The sequence below is a fragment of the Chlamydomonas reinhardtii genome, chromosome 6 (assembly GCF_000002595.2).
Source record: "Chlamydomonas reinhardtii strain CC-503 cw92 mt+ chromosome 6, whole genome shotgun sequence".
Taxonomy (NCBI): Eukaryota; Viridiplantae; Chlorophyta; class Chlorophyceae; order Chlamydomonadales; family Chlamydomonadaceae; genus Chlamydomonas; species Chlamydomonas reinhardtii.
In genome coordinates this window covers 1,931,732-1,951,683 of record NC_057009.1, presented here as the reverse complement: position 1 = coordinate 1,951,683, position 19,952 = coordinate 1,931,732, and the positions used below count along the sequence as shown (strand labels likewise).

The following is a 19,952-nucleotide window of genomic DNA, read 5'->3' as shown; positions in this document are numbered from 1 at the left end:
CGGATGAACGTTACCATCATACTGCATACTGGACGCGGTTACGTCTCATGAATCTTATGACACAGTGAAAGGAAAGTCAAGACATCCCGCAGGCGACAGCAACATCGCCCAATCCGCGGATACACCCAGGCCCTGGCCCAACCAACACCAGGTGTTCAGATCCCTGCCACGCTGCCGCCTGGGAGCACATCATGTGCGTCAACTTGCGTATGGCACCGTGTCAGCAGACTCCAGACTCTCCTCATTCTTTGCTGCTTCATTCACTCCGGCACTCAGACACCCGGTTGTTTGCCACCTGCTGGGGTCTGGGAATCAGCTGGGACTTCACCAACCTGCCTTACCACTGTCCCATCGCACACTCATCCACTCCGGCACTCAGACACCCGATATGCGCCGGCCGTGCAACACGTGCGCGCAGCACCGGCTCGTCGCTTTGCCCCCGTCTATCATGCACCCAACAAACACGGATCACCGTCACATCATGCCAGGTAGCGGCACACAGGCATGCGGCTGGTGTGTGATGGGACAGGGTTCAAGCAGGTTGGCGAGGCATGCGGCTGGTGCATACGGTACATCAAGAAAGGTGGTGTTTCCCTCGCAAGGGAAATATGGGCTGAGCCCACGCCACGTCCCCAGTCTACCTCATCTCGCTCCTGCTGATTTGGACCCGCCGCCTATTGGCGATCAACAGACCTTACTAAATACTGGTGTACGCCACTCGCAGTTTGCGCCAGTAGTGGTTTTGGTGCTCCTGGGGCGCCCCCCTTTGAATCGCTGTGCTTGGGGGCTCAGCCCAAATTGCCAAAACATCCAGTCCGAAAGCGGTCCCGTGCGGGCCCCGTCCTCACATAGCGCGCAGCTTCTATAGGGCCACTCCAGCGTTGCCCTCTCGCCCACTGGCCGCCCCGGCAGTGCGCCGCCAAGGAGGCAACGCCGGCCTCCGCGAGTCCGCTTGCTGGCAGACACACGCCGTCGCCGGCAACCCCTCCGCCAGACTCACCGCACGTCACCTGAATCCGTGCCACCTAGCCGCCATCCAGCTTGTCAGGGCCTATACAGTCCAGGTCAGCTCCGAGTCCCGAGTCCCTCATGCTGCTACTGGAGGCCGCAGCGCAGCCGTACGAGGTCCCTATGTACATGCAGAAGCTGACTCAGCCCAGCCAAGCTCCGTCGCCGCGTCTCCTGGAGATGTGCCGCTGTACACAGACCTGACGTCTCAGACTAGAAGGCTGTAGGAGCTCCCGATCCTGGCGCGCAGTAATCAACTAGCCCCGCACGGCCAAACCAGCTAGGAGGCCCGCGCACTGCAACGATGCTTGCTCACCCCCCCTCCCCTTTCCTGCTGCAAGACGGCCCCCGGCACTCCTAGCCCTCATTCCTCTGTTCACTTTCACTCCTAAACCAATTCCCGTGTTCACTGTTGCGCCTGCTGCTGCGCCTGGGCGCCCTGCGCCACGGTGGGGAGCACCGTCCGCAGCTGCTGGCCCACAGGGTCGTCCAACGAGTCGTCGTCCCAGGACTTGTCCCAAAGTTCTTTCTTCTTCAGGTCTTCCTGCAAGGTGTAGCAAGCGAGAAGGTTGGCTTGCTGAGGTTCTCTGGAGCAGGGCACGGTAGGCTGCTGCACAGGCAACTCTTGAAAGGCATTGCCGACAGGTTCGCGGGCGGCAACGCACCACGGATGGCTCCCATTCTTCTTGAGGGAAGTCCTCAAACTCGTCGTCCTCTTCAAGCGCCACATTGCCTTTCTTCGCGGGGTCCGCCATTTCGGCCCTGGATTTGGAGGACAGATTGCTTGGCCAGGCCTATTACTGTATATATATATAGCTTGCAGAGAGTAACAATTTGTCAAATGAAGGTGCTTTCCGCGCGTGGCACTTGGATCCCAACCCGAGGTCGACCAACTCGAAGCCCCCCTTCCCATTGTCCCGCATGGCCCCACCTGGCCCCACTCCCATTGACCAGGAGACGCAAGGGGCATTAAATGCCGGTAGAAGACGATTTGGTGTGGGGTAAGGGGGTTGCTGCCTCTCTGTCTTGCCTGAGAACGCCTTTCATGATGCAGAGGTGCCTGGCTACGCGACCGCAACAACCACAAGCCCGGCAACATGCAAAGCGTCAGCTTGGGCAATCGCGGTCCACGGATTATGAAAGTGACCATTGGACAGGTTCTTCGACATCGAGGATTGCAAGCTGACGGACTTGCTGGATAGGTCCAGCTCTTCCCTCCCCAGCACGCCGTGTCCCCGTCCCCGCCCCTTGCACTGTTCTCCTCCGCATTCCGATCTACACTGCAACTGGACTGCGTCCAGGCTTGGCTGGACTCATGGGCTGGGGCGCCCGCGCTCCCCAAGCAGTCCGCTGCGTGAGGCGGAAAAGCCGAAAAGTATCATTGGCGCAATGCAAGTGCAGCACTCCCGCCGCCGCACTGCAAGCTTCAAAAGTGCGAGGCTGTATTGGGTCCTGGGACTCCCGGCCTTCTGGGTTTCGGTTCTATTCATTGCCTTGGCCGCATATGGGACTTCCTACCATCTACTACTGTTCCACCCACGCGTCAGCCTGTGCGCAATCCATGCTGGCATGAGACCGACCATGACACCTCTGTGCCCGGATGTCAGGCTGGCAGTGGCTGGTGCTACTGTCAAGTGCCAGCCTAGTTGCTGAGTAACCTAGAGTGCGAGGATGCTGCCAAGTGAGCACTGTGCGCTCGCGCGTGTGGCTGCAAGCCAAGCCCAAAGCGAGGGTCCTGGGGGCCCGCCCTGAATACCGCCCTCATCGAAGATGGTTTCATGGTCCCTCGTCGAAGCTGTCCAGCAGCGGCGCTGCGCTTTTATCTCATTGGTACAAATTCCTCCTCGATAACACATATAATTCCGCAGATTCCTTGAAGTAATGGGAGCAAGGAAGTTTTGGTCCGTGGTTGGGGTCCGCAAAACTTGTGCCTCACACCAGGGCATCTTCATGCTGGCACAGCGCCTGCTGAGGGGTAAACATAGCACTTCGAGCACTTTACATCTAATAATAGATCTTGCACTGGCCTGGGCAACAGGCCAAGTTATTCGCGCCATACATCGGTTCCAACGCGCGGATCCAAGGGAGGGGCGCAGAAGTTCTGTGACTGAGTATGTTTGTATTGCCACTTCTGAAATAGCTTTTTTGCTGTAAAATGATTAAGCAACACTTTGTTCTGACTCTACTGGTTATATGCGCGGCGGGCGGTGCTTGGGCACAACGCGGAAGGCGGCCTCCGCCGTCCCCTGTGCCTGCTCCTGTGCCAAGCCCTAGTACAGGCCAGGAGCAAGTAGTATGGGCGTTGGCAGCGCGTGGGCCTTTCGACCTGAACGGCACTGACACATCGCCCGGTGCTGTAAGGCGCCTCCTCGGTGCGCCGAAGAAAGCCCAGACTATCAGAAAGAAGTGCAAGCCAGACGGAGGGGACCTGAGCTGGATTCCGACCTCAGAGGCAAGTGCAATTGACCTTTTTGAATTTGTCCCCGTTTGGTTTTACCTGCCGGCAAGGGTTGCGTCATGAGGTTTAAGTCTGTGCAGCATATGTGCGAATGATGCGCGGTGGACAGGCCGCGTTTTGGGGAAAAAGGCTGTCCGATGCAGGCCTGACACCCTTCTTCGCTGCGTACTGCTTGAGATCAAACACTTATGACACCTATGATACGTAAGCGATCACCCTCTACACGAACACGAATACACGAATACCGCCTGCCGACCTTTCAGCTGCTCTATTCACGAACTCTGCGTGCGCGCCCTGCTCTCCCGCCACAGGTACCGCGCTACGTAGACGTTCGCTTTGAGGTAGGGGCATGCGCCCGAGGCGGGGGATATCTAGGACGGCTACTTCTTATTCGTGCGTGTGCGTGTGCTGCCTTGATCAGGGCGGCGGTGCCGCCTGCCACATGAGGGAACCCGCGCGCCGACCGGGCGCCAGCGCCGCTCGCACGCGGGCTTCGCGCGCACACGCACTCAGCTAGCGCAGCTCTGACTCACTTGCTGTGGCTCAATTTACAGATTGATCCGAGCATCCTTGTATCTGACGCCAAGGAGCTGCAGGTGCGGACGTTTCAACCGGTTTTGCGGACACTAGAGCTAGATGGGTGCGGGCGTCAACCGCTCGGGATCTGTTCGTATACGCCGAAAGCCACGCGCTCGTGCGCCGCTTGCAAAGCGCCATATGGAAGCATAAGGCATAGGTCGTCATCTGCTGCAGCGTATCCTTAGCGATCTCTACGGCGCGCCGCGACTACATACAAGTCCGACGCACATCGGCGCTCACACCCGGGCACTTCGTAAAACGCGCTGGAGCCCGACGCAGCCCTACGGTCTTGGCGTGCATACACAGGCCACCAGCCTCACAACCCCCGGACCGCACCACTCGCTCGCTCACTGCTTATCACACCTCTCTTTCCCTCAACCCCTTGCCTTCGCACCTTTCCTCAGATCCTAGTCCTCAACCGGGGCGCGCTCAAGCCAGTCTTCAGCTCCATTGAAATCATGGTCAAGGCCGGCACCTCACCCGCCACACCCCTGCTGCTGCACACCGGCTCCGCCAATGAAACGCTCAAGTGCCCTGGCATAAACAGCTTCCCGCTGACAGCAGCGCTCAAGGCGCAGCAGCTGCCGGGCGGGTACGGGCCGGCGCGGGATGCCGTGGTGCTGGGTGTGCGTATAAACATCACCGCGACGGCGGTGGCGAAGCGCGGGCTGCTTCCCAGCATTGGGGCGGTGGGGCTGCATGTGAAGAAGTAAGGGATTAGACTCCTAGTCCCGGGGGGAGGCGCTAGGGACGCGGGGCAAGGGGCTGAGGCTGGGGCTTGAGAGGCGAGTAGAGCATTCCTATGTCTGGTGGTACTGCGGAATGCTCCCTGAAAGAGGAAGCAGTCAGCGGTGGGCAGCGGCTGGTTCTGGATGTGTGCCGCTGGTCAGGTGTACACCAGTTGGTGCCGTATGCTGCTCTTTGCACTCGTGCAGGCATTGGAAGCAGCGGCATGGAAAGAAGTATTAGACAATGGTGGCAATGTGGGAGTGGGGCCTAGGCTGTGCCGCTTAGAGGCACAGCGGCAGGATAATGAACAAAAGAGGCAATACAGGCACACTTAAGAACAACTGTACGGGATGGGCGCGCGGTCGCGGTCAAAGGCTCTTATGTTTGGGCCTGACGCGCGCGCTGCGTGTTGTGTTCGTGAGCGAGCCGGTGTGCGCGCGCCAAGCGCGGCAGCTTTACTGCCGTCGTGAGCAGCGGCTGGCGCTTTACTTATTAAGTGGTTTTGCATGGGCCCCGTGAGCGGGCGGCGCGGTACCTGTGTCTTTGAAAGGCTCCGCATGTCGTTGTGGCGCAATGGTGCGGCTTGAACACCAAGTAGCTGCACGGGGACGTGTGCGCCAGGCTCCGGTTTCTGCGGGATGGCACGTACAGTACGAAGAGCGCGCGTGTTGGCTTCCAGGGGCATGTCATGCTGTGTGTATGCTGACGGGGCAGGTCCTTCGTCCCATATTACAAACGAACCAGGCCTACGAGTACGAGTGCAGTGGCTTCTGTTCTGGTATGCACGTGGCCGTCGTGCGCGGGCATGTGACCTTGACCGACTCATATACTTGCCGTACGTTTGTGTTCTTTTTTTACCTTTCCGCGGGCGTGTGCTCCTGTCGACACCTTTCCACATTTTAGAGAGCTTTAACTCTCGTCCCCAGGGTTGAAACCCTGATCGTCCTTTAAACTGAGCGGCAGTGACATAGTATATGAGATGCATGTGATATGGCTTGAGCAAGCCTGGACGTACCAGGCCAGGCACGCTTGCGTCCACAACCTTGAGTATGCATGGTGGCCTGGCTGGTTGGCATTAGGGTGCGTGTGAGGGCGGGTATTCTGTTAACGGTTTGTGGGTACGGCCGTGGTGGTTCACAGCTACACTGCCACATGTACCCGGCAGTGGTGATGGCACGCACGAGTGGAAGCGACGGCGGGTGGGAAACCAAGCATATCTAATGCACTTGAAAGTTGTTATGCGGTCTTCACCCGCAGGCGGATAGCGGGGCATGGCGTGGCGTTGAAATGCGAACGCGCTCCGCATGGAAGTGGTTGTGGTCTTTGCTCTTGATGCGCTGTGTGCGGGTCCCTATAGATTGCTGCAAGGCAACAGTACAGAAACTGGCTGATGATTGAATGCTTTGACCAGCTTTGAGAAAACTGCATTATCTTCAAACTAGTGGTGCATGCGGCGTATGCCTGCAGCTGGCAGGTGCTAATGGCGTGCGTGGGTCGAGCCGTGTGGGCTGGTTGCAGCAGCAGCCTTGATGTAATCATTCTTCGTGTTGCTCCAGTGCCAGCATGTGTGTCTTATTGCCTTGTCTTGGTGTGCGTTGCGGGCTGCTCGCGGCCCGCACCTGTGTACGTATGTACATACGATACCATACGCGGCCTCGCCACCAAGCTCGCCACGGCCGCTACAGCACGCTGCTCACCTTGTTGCCAACTCACCCGCTCATGCCAGCTATCTACGCTGTTTCCACTGTCTCTCACGGCCGCACTCCCATCACGGTGGCATAGGGCGACAAGCTTGCATTGCGGAAATGTGGAGTGGATGCCGGCTGATACCAGCGAGCGAGCGAAGGGCGAACAGGCTGAAGGCGTGATGGGCCGATGCTGGGGAGCGCCGCGAGGGGATGGGTGTGGACAGGTGGGGTCCAACGGCGCTGTCCTTAAGTCCTTTCATCCTCTGTCGCCGGGCCGCTGGCGTCATGTCAAAGCCGCACCCATTACTCATATCCAACAGCGGAGGCGCCGGCGGCATCAAAGCCGCGGCGCCGGGCGAGGCCGGGCTGTCATGAGCCGCCGGTGCGTGAGCATGTTGAAGCACGACGTGATGCATTTGCATTGGGGTCCGGAGCCAAATCGAGGCCCCGGCGTTGAGGAGTTTGCCGGCAGGGGGGCCGTTCAGGGCTGTTCGTGACAAGGGCAGTCACTGGACGTGTGCCGTGGACTGCCCTCCCCCGCTCGGGCGCGTGGTGAGGTGGAGGCGAGTCAGCAGTGAACGATGTTGGCCGTTGTGCCAGTGTACTTCGATTCAGACCCTCAGCCACAGTCTTCAGCATTCAGGCAGTACGGTAGTCACACGCACGGCTATGCATACCTCCTCTCGTCCGGCCTTGCTCCCTGCGTACATCATGCCACTGCCACAGCGATCAACAAGCGTTGTTTCTAGTCTCAGCATCTTCATCCAGGCACCATCGAAATCCCGTACAGCAACATCTCACAACGCCCCAATAGTCCCGTACCAGCAACCGTGGCCAACGAAAGTGCAATAGTCTTGTGCTAGGCGGCCTGTCACTTATGATCCGCCCGCCTCCTCTCAACCACCCGCATGGTGGCTTCCCCACCAACCCCTCACTCCGTCCAGCGGCAACATTACTCCCGGATGCAGGATTCAAGTTTTAGAATCCAGAATCCCATATCCAAGCTGCGGCCTGAACGATGCACAGCCAATCCAAGACACTATATGTACATCAACTCCCGCATCTGCGTTCCGTACACAGCTGCTGCCAAACCCGCACCGTCGTTCATTCCGCCCTCCCAAGCCTCTGTTGAACCTCCCTTCCTCACACACCCTCACCGCCTCAGCACCCCAGCACCTCAGCACCCCACAATCACATCATGAGGTCAGCCCGTGTGGGCAGGTGCGCGAATGCGTTGGCGGGCGGCGGCAGCCAGGGGTCGCGCCAGCGCGGCGGCCGCAGGTCGTACAGCAGCAGCGCACCCAGCACAGCACGCAGGCCCAGGAACCACAGGGAGACCGCCAGGCACAGCAGGCACAGCACGAAGCTGCCCGTGGCCACAGGGTCCCGCCAAGACAGCAGCGCCTGCGGAGCAGCGGCGGCGGCGGCGGTGGCAACGAGGGCGCATGTGCAGGTTGTTGAGAATGGATGTAAGCGACATTGTGGTGGGGTGCTCTCTAACAAACATGTTGTGAAAGCCCTACGCACGCGACACGTACGTGTGACCGAACGTACCGACCTTGGTAACCTCGAACACCTCCTTTACAAACAGACGCACACAGACACACACACACACACACACACACACACACACACACACACACACACACACACACTTGCTCACCTGCACGCGCTCCATGGCCCCCGCTATGTCGTCCAGCACGTTCTGCACCCGCAGCCCAAAGTACACCAGCTGGTCGTACTGCTGACGCAGCGCCGCCAGCGGGTCCTTCGGCACCTCCGCGCCCGCCATCGCCGCCAACCGCTCGATCACACCGCCGCCGCCGCCGCCACCCGGCACGGCCGTTCCGGCGGGGGCAAGGGCGGTCGAAGAGGCGGCGGCGGGGGCGGGGGCAGCGGCGGCTGCGCCGCCGCCGCGGCTGAGCAGCTGCTGCTGGTGTGCGGCCCAGTCGCTAGCGGCGGCGGCTGGCGGCGGCGAGGAGCCGAATATCCAGCCGGCGGCAGCGGAGGCGGCCGCTGCCGCGGCGGAGGCGGCGGTGGGCGTGGCAGGCACCGGCTGCGGCTGAGTGGGTGTGGCGGTGGTGACGGATGCGGCCGCCGCGAGTTGTCGGGCGTCTGTGATGGAGGCGGAGGGCGACAGCACGCCGCCACCACCACCAGCGCCGGCACCAGCTGCAGCACCGCCGTCGCCGGCGGCTGCTGACTCGGTGTCGACGGCACGTGCGGTGGCTGTAAGGGGATGGGATAAAGTAGCGGCGAAGAACAGGGAGTAGGCAGCGTACGTAACGACATGCTGGGAAGACGGTGCTTCATATTATACGTATGGTTGTGCCCCATTCAGAATCGAGCTACGACATGCAGCCATACACACCGATATATGACCGGTCGCCTTCATTATTTTACGCCAAGCAGCGTGCTGAGTGCCGAGGTGACGTGCTATGCCTCAACTCACCCGGATCGGGGTCGTTCACGATGTCTTCCACCATCGCACCCGGCTCGCCGAAGTACGGCGTTGCCCGGGACCGCTCCACCTCCGCTGCCCCCGCCGCCGCAGCGCCCACGACCGCCGGTGCCGCCACCATTGCCGGCAGGGGCTGTGACACGCTAGCCCCCACGGCGGCGCCGCTGTTGCTGCCGCCGCTGGCGCTGCGGCCGGCAACCGCTGCTGCTGCTGCTGCTGCTGCTGCTGGCGGCGGCGGCGGCGCGGGCGCGGCTGTTGCTGTGTCGCCGAACCACGACGAGAAAGACGCCAGCAGCTTCTGGTGCGCCTGCTCCACCGCCGCCACCGCCGCCGCGGTCGCGCTCTGGGGCGGCGGCGCCGCCACCGCCGCCACCACAGGCACTGCCGCCGGCTCTTCCGCGCTCGCAGCGCCAGCGCCATCCGCACCGCCCACGCCAGGTCCGCCGTGCCCGGTGCTACTGCCGCCCCCTCCACCACGAACGCCACCGGCGGTGCCGTCCACGCCGTAGCTACTGCCGCCTCCGCTGCTGCTGTCGGACGCAGTCAACTGCGGCGGCAGTAGCCTGGCCCGGCCCTGCAGTAGCGCCACCACGGCCCACAGCAGTAGCGCCGCCAGCACGCGGGAGGGCCAGATCAGGAACGCGACCTCGGCCGCCGCCACTGCCAGCGTGAGTCCTGGCTGCCGCCAGCTCTGCACGTGCGACCAGAAGCGCTGCATCGGCTCGGTTGCAGCGAAGGCGCTGCGAGTGCGAGTGCGAGGGAAGGACGAGGCGCGCAGTTGAAGGATTGTTGAGGAGGAGGTCACGGAGGGAGCGCGTCACAGGATGGAGGAGTGGTCGTGGCTCACGGGGCCGTGAGAGTGCGGTGGCGTATGTACGGAGCGGTAACGCCGGCAACCTAAGCCCCGGCCCTCCTAGCTCTCGCTCCCTTGCTTTCATCCCTCTCGCTCTCGCCCCCTTGCTCTCATCCCTCTCGCTCTCGCTCCCTTGCTCTGTGGCTCACCGGCCGATGCGCTTCCAGTTCTGCCCCGTGCGGCCGGCGTTGAACTCGGTGCGGCCGTCCTCCACCAGCTTGCGAGCCGCGGCGGCGGACACGCCTGGACTGCACTCCGACAGCCACCTGTGCGCAGCCGCGCATGCAGGTGTGTGTGTGTGTGTGTGTGTGTGTGTGTGTGTGTGTGTGTGTGTGTGTGTGTGTGTGTGTGTGTGTGTGTGTGCGTGTGGGAATTCGCGCAGCAGTCACACGGCGACGCCGCCTCCCGCGCCTTCGTCCCTCCTACCCATGGTCTACCTGTTTGGCGCTCCCTCCGTTGCAGTTACGGGCACCCCACGACTCATGGAAGGAGCCTTGCAAGTGGGGGCTGTGGGGAATGCGTCGCCCTGCCCCCCCACTGGACGTTGACACTTCATACTTTGTGATTTCATCAATCCGTTCTCCAAATGAACGGCTTACCCCCCGCCTCCAGCTTCTCATCAATCACGAATGTAGCCCCCCCCCCCCGGCCCCCAGGTTCTCACTTGATGAGCAGGCGCCGCTCCCTCCGCCTGAGTGCGTCCGAGTCCACCTTCTTGGCCGGGTCGGTGAGCGGCAGGGTGGCGCTGAGGCCCGCGCCCGACACCGCACCCTCCTGCGGCGGAGGCGGAGGAGGCGGCGGCGGGCCCAGAGTGCGGGGAGCAGGCGTGTGGAAAAGTGAGGCGGGGAGACATGTTAGCACAGCTAGCCTGGGAGGTGGCGGCATCCTGGGATGACTTACATGGACGGCGCAGCCCCGCCTGTGCACACACAGGGACACCCCTCCCCTAACCACTCCCCCGGCCCCCGCCTCGCTCTAGGTGGGCATTCCGATGATGAGCATGGGACAGAGTCGTCGGGCGCGGGCACTTACCCCTCCTCCCCTGGGTCTTAATGTAACTCAGATTGGTGTAAACTCCCCTGCACCCCACCCGCGCATACGCACCATGAGCATGGCCAGGGGTGGGAACACGGGCGGGTCGGCATACGCCATCAGCAGCCCCGGCAGGCCGCGCGGCCCCGGCGCCAGCAGCAGACTCAGCCGCACCCACGCCACGGTGGCGCAGGGGCGCGAGCCGGAGCGCTCAGCTGCAGCACGGGGGTGCCCGTTGGGTGGGGTGGGTCAAGATGGGCGGGCGCGGGTGAGTGGGCAGGGCGAGATGCACACCCGAGGCGTAGAGGTTGAGGAGAGCGCTTCCAGGAGATACCTGCCCCCAGCAACACACACACAAGCACAAACTGCATATGCTTTCCTAACACGCACATGCGCCCAGTATTTGCCTTGTGCTCCAGCTGCCCCCAACCACCCCAAAACTGCGCTAAAGCTGCGCGCTGAACCCCCAGCGGGCCATAGCTTCCCCCTTCCTCACCTTTGAGAGGCAGGCACACGTCCACGGCGCGGCCGGGAGCCAACGAGGACGGCCGCAGCCGCAGCTTGCCCACCAGCCCCTCCGCCGCCACCATGCCGATCATGGCGCGCACGTTGAGAACCTGCGGGGTTATGGGTTGGGAGTTGTGGGTTAGGAGTTGTGGGTTGGAGGGGAGGGAGCGGCGTGGCAGTTGTGGGTGTTCTGGGGTTGAGGGCTGGCAACAATGAGAATGTGCGGGCGGGCAAGGGCCGAGGCACACACACAAGCATCGACCTGAACTCGGCTGGCACGGTGCTGCTCGCGGCAAGCGCTACAACCCGGCAACAAGCGATGGTATTGCCCGGAATCCACGTTTGTACACATCGTATTACGTCCATATATCATGTACGTAGTACAAATGTACGTGGCATGCGTCAAAGCTTGCAGACGCACCTTCTTCCCCGCTACCGTGTCATTCCGCCGGTACAATGCCAGACTGAGCATGGAGCTAGGCTTGGTGAGTGGCAGCACCACACCCATCTGCGGGGCCAGGCGCGGACCGGCGCCGTAGCTACTGCCGCCGCCGCCGCTACTGCCGCCCGCGGCTGCGACTGCGGCTGCGGCCGCGGCTGCTGCGGTGCTACTGCCGGCTGCTGCGGCGGTGGCGCGCAGGCTGGCGGTGGTGGCCCACACGTAGCCGCAGCGCAGGACCAGGAAGTAGTCACCCTGTGTTGTTGAGTGTGTGTGTGTGTGTGTACGTGCGTGTCGGGAGATGGACGAAAGAGGAAGGACAGCATAAAGTATCTGAACATAAGTAGACCGTTAGCAGGGCTTTGGCCATGCGTGCAAGGATTCTAAAGGGAGAGAGCTGGACGCAAAGCAGCATCGCTGCTTAACACGGTTGGCCCTGTCAATCGCCGCGGCGTTCCTCAGCATCACGGTGTAAGTATGGTATTTTTCACACACACGCGATGCCGGGGCGGCCACCGCGGCAGCGCCCCACCTGCAGCAGGTTCGCCAGCGCCGCCTGCTGCGCCGCCTGCTGGCCGCTCAGCCCGCCCACCGTCATGCCGCCGCCCACGCCGCCCCAGCCGCCGTCGGGCGCGGGCGGCAGCTCCAGCTCCACATCATGAATGACCAGTGAGAACGTCGCCGCCGCCGTCTCCGCAAACGCCGCGTGAGAGCACATGCCGGGCGCGAGCGCCGCGTCTGCGCCGCCGCCGCCACGGGCGCCGGCAACGCCGCCGCCAGCACCGCCTCCGGCGCCGCCTCCGGCGCCGCCGGTGGCGACGGCGGCGCCGCTGCCGCCCGGCAGTGTTGATGACGTGGACAGAGCTGCGGTGGAGCCACTGTGCACAGCCGCCGCCAGGATCGCGGCGGCGGCGGCCGCTCCGCCACCACCCCTCTTTCCACCACCGCCGCCGCCGCCCCCATCAGCGCCGGCGCCCCTGGCGCCGCCACCCTCTGCCGCCGCCGTGCCCACGCTGCGATGTGCCAGGTTGATGGGCGTGCCTGGCTGCGCGGCGCTGGAGGGGCCCATGTCCAGTCCTAGCGCCGCCACGGCTCCGTGCGTGGGTTGTGTGTGGATGGGTCGCAGCCCACCCGGCACGCCGCCCGTGGCGGAGGCGCGCTTGGGCGTCACCGGCAGCGGTCCCGCAGTGGTGCTGCTGGTGGTGGCGGCTGCGTAGCCAGCGCCACCGCCGCCGCCGCCAGGCATCCAGAGCTCTTCCTCGGGTGTGAGGAAGGTGGTGGAGGGCGGCGGCGCGTGGCGCGGCGTGGCGCCGCCGCCGGGCGTGGCGCAGGTGGTGCAGGCGATGGAGGGCAGGTGCCTGCAGGGCGCGCACATGGGGTAGACTGGTGAAGAGAAACCCGCGTAGTAGATCCCAAACCTCTTCCTTACCAAGGCACTTGCAAATGCGTTGTCGGTATGGCAAAGCACACCAAAGCACAGCTGGATTCGACCAACGACTTGCCCTCCTAAAGAAGAATACGAACACGGACATGGACACAGCACGACGTAGTTCTCACCCAAGCGCCATGCCCGATGCCGAGCGGCTGAGCAGCGGCATCGCCTCCCGCCGCCCGCCCCCTCCACCTCCACCGCCGCCGCCGCCCCCGCCGCCGCCGCCGCCGCCGCCGCCCAACACCACCATCTCCGTAGCCGCCGCCAGCTGCGGCCCGGCGGGCGGGCTCCAGGGGGGACTCAGCGGGCGGCTGTTGGCAGCATCCGTGCCGCCCGAAAAAACGGAATCCAAACCCGGTACGAACACCGTGCTCACACTCCCCGCCGACCCCTGCCGTGTCGCGGTGAAGCCGCTGCCCCCGCCAACCGTGCCCTCAGGCGTGACGGTACCGCCGGAGTCGCCGCCCGGCGCCGCGCCTGAGTTCGAGCCGTGCCGCGCGTGTGCTCCAGGCATGTGGCTGGCAGTGGCGGATCCGCCGCCGCCGCCTGCGGCGGCGGCCGCTGCGGCGGCTGTGGCTGCGGCGGCGGCGCGTGCCGCCTCTGCGGCGGCGGAGGCAGCTCCGGCTGTGACTGCCCGGTGGTGGGTGTGGACGTGGTATTGGTGCGGCGCCCATGGCAGGAGCTGGGTGCTGTTGGCGGCGGCGCGCGGGTCGGCGTCGATGACCTGCGGGGAGTGGTGAGTGGGGTAGTGCCGAGGCAGGAAGGACGTGATGAGGTGGTAGGGACGAGACGGCTTGCGTGCCGGGTGCCGCAGCTGCGGAGGAGCGGCAAGAGCAAGAACAGGGGCAGCAAGAGTCGCAGGAGCTGAAGGAGAAGGATCAGGAGCAGCATCCGTAGCCGCTGCCGCTCACCTCGAAGTCCATGTGGAACACGCACTCTCGGACACCGGTGCCCGCGGCGCCGCCCGGGGAGCCGTGGATGGCGGCGGCGGCGCCGCCCTGCTGCTGACCGCCCAGCCGCGCCGCCAGCCGCAACCGCCCCCGCGGCCACGTGTCGGGATGGTAGTTGGGTAGTTTCTGGGCGGCTGGTTGTGGTTGGTGGTTGTGCGGCGGTGGCGGGTGGTTGTGGTTGTGGAGGTGGGGATGCCGGGACTGGGAGAAGGAGAGCGGGTGGGAGGTGAAGCGAGAGGCCACAGTGGCGGCTGCGGCGCTGCCGGTCGTTGTGAAGGATGACCAGAGCGAGCGGCGGGGGCCTGGCAAGTTAAAACAAACATGATTGTGGGTTCAGCATGGGCAGGAAGCCATGCAAGGGCATGGTGGTGGCTCTCTGGTCCTAGCCCAGAAACCCTTGGACCTGCGCAGCAAACTGGCACGTCTCCATTCCCCATCCCCCATCCCCCAACCCTATCCCATTCCCCAATCGCATCCCCAGGCTGCAATACCCGCCCCCGCTAGCCCGCTCCCGCGAAAGCCCCCACTACCCCACTGCCCCACTGCCCCACTGCCCCACCGCCGCACACCTGCGCTCGAGTGCGACGCCCGCCGCGCTGCAAACGCCTCCGCCTCCGCCCCCTCCGCCCCATCCGCTCCCGCCCCTCCGCCCCCCGCCGCCTGCTGCGCCTCCCGCGCCGCCTCCCGCGCCGCCGCCCCCATCGCCGCCTCCATGTCTCTCCTCAGCCGCTCCGCCTCCGCCGCCCGCTCCGCCTCCGCCTCGCGCTGCCTCGCCGCCGCCGCGTGCTGCGCCTCCACCTGCTCCATCACGTCACACAGCGGCACGGACAGCTGGCACACCATGCGGCCGCGGGAGCTGCGAGCAATATGAAGGGGGGAGAAAACGTTGAACCAATCCCGTAAGGAAATAGTCGCAAGGAGAACTGCAGCTGCATATGCGATTCGTTGTACATAACCATAGGTATGAAGGGGGTCGGAGGATGTTGGCGGGGGCGTGTGTGTTGGCTTGGAGATGCGAGTTTCGTGTTGTATCGTATCGTGTCGTTTCGTGGGCGGCGCCAGTGCGTTTGCAGGGAGCATGCGGTGTAAGGCAGGTCTCGAGCACACACACAGACACACAGACACGCATCCACACACACGCGTCTACACACACGCACACATTCCCATGCTTATAGGTGAGCTCGACTACGACCAGCGGGCGGGAATCTGGGAATTAGGCGTGCTGGGTAAACGTTGTTTAGCGCGCCCAGGGAGCGGAGCATGGACGCATACAGGTGCATCGCGGGGTCAGGCCGAATGGTCGCCCGTGGGGTTACAGGCTTATCGCGGTTAAGTATGACTACCTGGGTGACAGCAACCACGCGACGCTCGGTAAATTGGTAGGTATCGGTAAGTAACTCTGGCGTCGTCTGGGCGGGCTTTCGTTTCGTTTTTTAACACACACACACACACACACACACACACACACACACACACACACACACACACACACACACACACACACACACACACACACACACACCGCCAGGTCACGGCAGCCCTCGATTGAGAGCCCTGTCGTTGGTTATACCAGATACACGATTCACGTGATCTGGCAGAATAACCGTGGAAACCGTGGTCACACACACACACACACACACACACACACACACACACACACACACACACACACACACACACACACACACACACACACATACACACACACGCCCCCGCCCCTCCCCCGCCCCACAGCCGCACCGTGCGTCGTTGCTGCCGTACAGCTCTATCTCCAGGGGCGCGGGCCGCACCGGCCGCAGCGCCGCCACCACGAAGCTCTCGTCCCAGCGCACCGTGCCGCCCGACATGACAGGCACCAGGCGGCTCACGTGCTCCTGGCTCTCGTACGTCACCTGAAGGGGCGTGTCAGTGTCATCGTGGCCGTTCATGTCCAGTGTGACTAATAACATAATATTACAAGCCGTTGCCGGCGGTTTGGCAGCAGTGGAGTGGAGCACTCTTCCGTTCCGGCCCCCGCCGTCCTGATGTCCGGTTGCCCTACTTCCCGGTCCCCACCTTGCACCAGAAGTAGTTGGACAGGCGGCGGCTGTCCACAACCGAAAAGCCGTTGGCCTCCATCAACGCCAGAGCCGCCTCCGCCGCCATCACGTCCAGCGACTGAGGCGGCGGCGGCGCCGCCTGAATCAGCGGCGGCGGCGGCAGACGGCTGTCGCCGCCGCTGCCCTGCCGCTGCATGCCTCCGGCGGTGGCGGCGCCGCCGCCGCCGCCGGCAGCCTCGGCGTTAACCGCCGCCGCCACGACTGACGTGAAGTCCTGGAGCGCGACGCCCGCCGCCGAGCCGCCGGCGCCCTCCGGCCCCGCCCGCCCCTTGTGTGTTGACGACTCCACGGACTGGCTAGCCCTGCCGTCGCCTCCTCCTGCTGCTCCTCCCGCACCCGCTCCTGCGCCCCCGCCGCCGCTGCCGCGGTGCTGGTCCTTCAGCTTGGCGATGAAGGCGCCCACGTGGCCGAACGTCTTGTCCGCCGCGGCCTGAAGTTTGGAGCCCAGGTCCTGAAGCGGGTTGCCGCCGCCGCCGCCGCCATGGCCGCCGCCGCCGCCGTGACCACCACGGCTCCTGTTGGGGTGTGATGATGATGCGGCAGTTGGTCCGGCAGTTGGTGCGGCAGTTGGTGCGGCAGTTGGTGCAGGGGCGTGGCGAACATTACGTCATCGTCATGGAGTTCAGGTTGACGCACAGCACATGCGCGCCCACAACCCGGCGGCGCACACTCACATGGGGTGGCCCCTTCCTCTCCATGCATGTATGCTTTCCCAACGCACCCATATCGCGTGCCGCCACACACACACACACACACACACACACACACGCGCGCACACAACACAACACAACACACACACACACACACCGGTACACGCACGCACCTGCCGCCGGATGTTGCCGCGCCGTGCGGCCAGGGCCCGGAGCCGCGGGAGGGGGCGCCCAGGTCGCCGCCCGCGCCCGCCGCCCGGTGGCCGTGGCCTTGGTGGGAGGTGTGGTGGGAGGAGGTGTGATGCTGGTGGTGGCCGGGCGCGTGCGGGCGGCCCAACCCCGTCGCGGAGGCCAGCCGGATCCTGTCACAGCGACACAGTGACAGCGGCAGTGGCAGCGACAGCAACAACGTGAGCAGCGGGAGCGACGACATCGCGTCGGCAGGGTGGCAGGAATGGCGGGAATCCGGGGAGGGATGCGAATGTAAAGCAGCATCAGTTGGGCAATGCGGAACCAGCGGTCGGGAGAGGGTCGACTGGGGAAATGTCTGGGAACAAGGGGGGCGGCGACCGCAGCAGCGTGCACACCAACAGGACGTGCCAGCAGGCCCTGGCCCAATCCCATGCTCCCACCCCACAGCCCACATCCTGCCTCGCATTCCAGTTCCCTCCTCCCTCCTCCCTCCTCCCTCCTCCCTCCTCCCTCCTCCCTCCTCCCTCCTCCCTCCTCCCTCCTCCCTCCTCCCTCCTCCCTGCCCTCACCGGATGAACACCACCGCCGGGTCCACGTACGCCGCCCCCGCCGCCCCGCGCACCACCGCGCCCGGCAGCAGGCGGCACGTGTCCAGCAGCAGCCGCGGCGCAGCCTCCACTGGCAGCTGCCGCACCAACTCTGAAGGGGGGGATGGGGGGAATGGAGGGGTGTAGCCGCAAGGAGGGGGTTTGAGGGAGTGGCGGGGGGTAGCCGTCCGTGCAACACGGAGTGTTACTAGGGTTTACACACGCCCCTTCCCGCTCCCTGCCGCTCTGCAGACTACTCACCCACCTGTCAACCAGACACACAGACTTCCCTTTCCCCCTTGCGCTCCCTGGCACACCCCGTACGCACCCGCCTCCGCATCTGCGGGCTGCAGGATCATGCTCAGAGCCAGCATGCCCAGCACCGGACCCGACTGCTGCCCGCCTCCGCCGCCTCCCGCCTTGTCCCCGCCGCCCTTGTCCCCTCCGCCTCCTCCGCCGCCTCCTCCGCCTCCGCCCGCTGCCGAGGGCGGCAGCAGCGGCAGGCGCACGTCCAGGCAGCGGCCGGACAGCAGTAGCGCCTGACCCGCCGCGTCCAGGACTATGTCAGCCTGTGTGCAGGAGGAGGAGGAGGAGGAGGAGGAGGAGGAGGAGGAGGAGGAGGAGGAGGAGGAGGTGGAGGAGCAGGAGGAGGACGAGGTGGAGGAGGTGATGGTGGGAAGATGTGGGGAGGTGGGTTGCAAGGGAGGCTGGGACGACGCAGTATCCGTCCTGCCAACGCCCAAACGCCTTGATTGCGATCTGTGGTCCATGTATATGTCCACGCGCACACACACACACACACACACACGCGCACACACACCTGGGCATACAGGGACTCGGAGTTCCAGCGCCCGCCGCCGCGCCGCCCCCACAGCTCCGCTCCGATCTGCGGCGAGCGCGTACGTGTGGGTCCGATGGCCATAATCAAAGAGACCAAGTAGTGTGGGAACAAGGAGCGCAGCATACCACTTTCACACGAGCTGCCTCAAGTTGGTCTCATCAACGGTAGATGAAAGTCCTGGCCGCGGCCGCCGCCGCCACTGCCCCTTACTCGTTGAGTTCAGGTGCATGCCTATCCCGCGATGCCTGGATCGCCCCTCTTCCTTCTTATTGATGGAATGATGACACAAAGCCCCACGCTCCAGGCACCCCTCCAAGGCATCCAATCCTGTTTACAACCCATCCCGCTCCAGCCCCTCCTCCAAGCCGCGCCCCCTCCAGCCTCCCCCCCCCCACACACACACACGCACTCACGGTCATGTCCGCCAGCAGCACGCAGTCCTCCGTCAGTACGAACAGCTCCGCGCCCAGACCCGGAGCCCAGCTCAGCAGGCCGCAGGCGCCGCGGGAGCCGCGGGCCACAGGCACGGAGCGCGTGGAGGACCTGGGGATTGTGGGGAATAAGGGGTGAGATAACACTAGAGCCCCCAAAAAAACAAGAGGGGGTTGCAAGCGCCCTATATCCTGGGCCGTATGAGTGCCACGGTGCCAAACGCAAACCCTCGATTGTGCTTCCTTCCCACACACATATGTGCCGTACATGTGCCGTGTATCATGCCCATATACACGGCCACACACACACACACACATACACGGCCGCATCGCATTGCATATTTCAAACTGTCATGCGTGTTTCCTCTCAGTGTGCCCTCCAACACACGCCCCCAGCCCCCAGGCATTGGTTCAAAGTCAACCCCAGCCGACCCACTTGAAAGGGCCCGCCACCAGGCGAACCGACGCGCTCTCCAGCGTGTTCGAGTCCGGCTGGTCCCATCCCACCTCGGCCTTGCACACCTGCGGTTATGTTGCTCCGTTGATGTCATATTGTTGTGTGCTGGGACAGGCTAGGTACAGTGTGCTTGATGCGGACAGTCACGCAGCGGCGCTCTGGCTGGCGCTTCAGTTGGAGAGGGCAGTCGGAAGGGGGCAACGCATATGGCCCTACGCTCGCACGCGCAGCGCCCGCGCACCGTGACCAGGAGCTTGCGGCCCCCAAATGGATGAGCCATGTCGCCTTATCACTCCCGGTCAAAGCCTGGGGCTTGTCCTTGTTGAAGAGCTGGAGTTAGCTGCAACCGAATTGACGTGACGCAATTGAGACGCAAGGGCTAGGCGAAAGGGCTTGCATTCTTATTGAGCTTAGCGCTCTAGGCGCTTTTGGTCGCCAGAAACTCGCAGAAGTGCTGCGAATATGCAGGGGAGCTCTGAAAACTGTGGCCCTGCGCTCACTCGGCCCGCGTGTGGGCAGTGACAATTGGAGTGTATACAGTGGGCTATGTGATTGTTGT

At 63.8% G+C, this 19,952-nt stretch overlaps 3 protein-coding genes across 3 annotated transcripts; 1 reads left to right on the top strand and 2 right to left on the bottom strand.

Moving 5' to 3' along the window:
• CHLRE_06g263750v5 (uncharacterized protein) lies at positions 1-1,809 on the bottom strand. Its single transcript, XM_001696512.2, has 2 exons — positions 1,674-1,809; positions 1-1,552 (listed from the first exon to the last, which is right to left on the bottom strand). Exons 1-2 carry the CDS (start codon positions 1,761-1,763, stop codon positions 1,415-1,417), a joined length of 228 nt encoding a protein of 75 aa, XP_001696564.2. The 5' UTR covers positions 1,764-1,809; the 3' UTR covers positions 1-1,414.
• A 1,066-nt stretch (positions 1,810-2,875) lies between these two features.
• CHLRE_06g263700v5 (uncharacterized protein) lies at positions 2,876-6,321 on the top strand. Its single transcript, XM_043062834.1, has 4 exons — positions 2,876-3,460; positions 3,778-3,807; positions 4,021-4,062; positions 4,450-6,321. Exons 1-4 carry the CDS (start codon positions 3,164-3,166, stop codon positions 4,756-4,758), a joined length of 678 nt encoding a protein of 225 aa, XP_042923540.1. The 5' UTR covers positions 2,876-3,163; the 3' UTR covers positions 4,759-6,321.
• Positions 6,322-6,873: 552 nt separating this feature from the next.
• CHLRE_06g263650v5 (uncharacterized protein) lies at positions 6,874-19,925 on the bottom strand. The gene is made up of 21 exons (XM_043062833.1): positions 19,635-19,925; positions 19,373-19,458; positions 18,919-19,048; positions 18,485-18,550; positions 17,993-18,233; positions 17,647-17,776; positions 17,059-17,247; positions 16,192-16,750; positions 15,877-16,028; positions 14,706-14,992; positions 14,098-14,438; positions 13,312-13,910; positions 12,287-13,112; positions 11,737-12,009; positions 11,305-11,425; positions 10,881-11,023; positions 10,441-10,550; positions 9,926-10,042; positions 8,915-9,663; positions 8,126-8,691; positions 6,874-7,866 (listed from the first exon to the last, which is right to left on the bottom strand). The coding sequence occupies exons 1-21, from the start codon at positions 19,671-19,673 to the stop codon at positions 7,654-7,656; spliced, it is 5,937 nt and encodes a 1,978-aa protein (XP_042923539.1). The 5' UTR covers positions 19,674-19,925; the 3' UTR covers positions 6,874-7,653.
• Between the last annotated feature and the right edge of the window lie 27 nt (positions 19,926-19,952).

Bases quoted from the DNA above. Each gene is read 5' to 3' on its own strand.
- CHLRE_06g263750v5 (XM_001696512.2), bottom strand. From the start codon at position 1,763: ATGGCGGACCCCGCGAAGAAAGGCAATGTGGCGCTTGAAGAGGACGAC. The intron at 1,553-1,673 runs GTGCGTTGCCGC...TACACCTTGCAG, and splicing joins AAGAATGGGAGCCATCCGTG to GAAGACCTGAAGAAGAAAGA.
- CHLRE_06g263700v5 (XM_043062834.1), top strand. From the start codon at position 3,164: ATGATTAAGCAACACTTTGTTCTGACTCTACTGGTTATATGCGCGGCG. The intron at 3,461-3,777 runs GCAAGTGCAATT...CTCCCGCCACAG, and splicing joins GCTGGATTCCGACCTCAGAG to GTACCGCGCTACGTAGACGT. The intron at 3,808-4,020 runs GTAGGGGCATGC...CTCAATTTACAG, and splicing joins ACGTAGACGTTCGCTTTGAG to ATTGATCCGAGCATCCTTGT.
- CHLRE_06g263650v5 (XM_043062833.1), bottom strand. From the start codon at position 19,673: ATGGCTCATCCATTTGGGGGCCGCAAGCTCCTGGTCACG. The intron at 19,459-19,634 runs GTGCGCGGGCGC...ACATAACCGCAG, and splicing joins GCCGCAAGCTCCTGGTCACG to GTGTGCAAGGCCGAGGTGGG. The intron at 19,049-19,372 runs GTGGGTCGGCTG...CACAATCCCCAG, and splicing joins CTGGTGGCGGGCCCTTTCAA to GTCCTCCACGCGCTCCGTGC.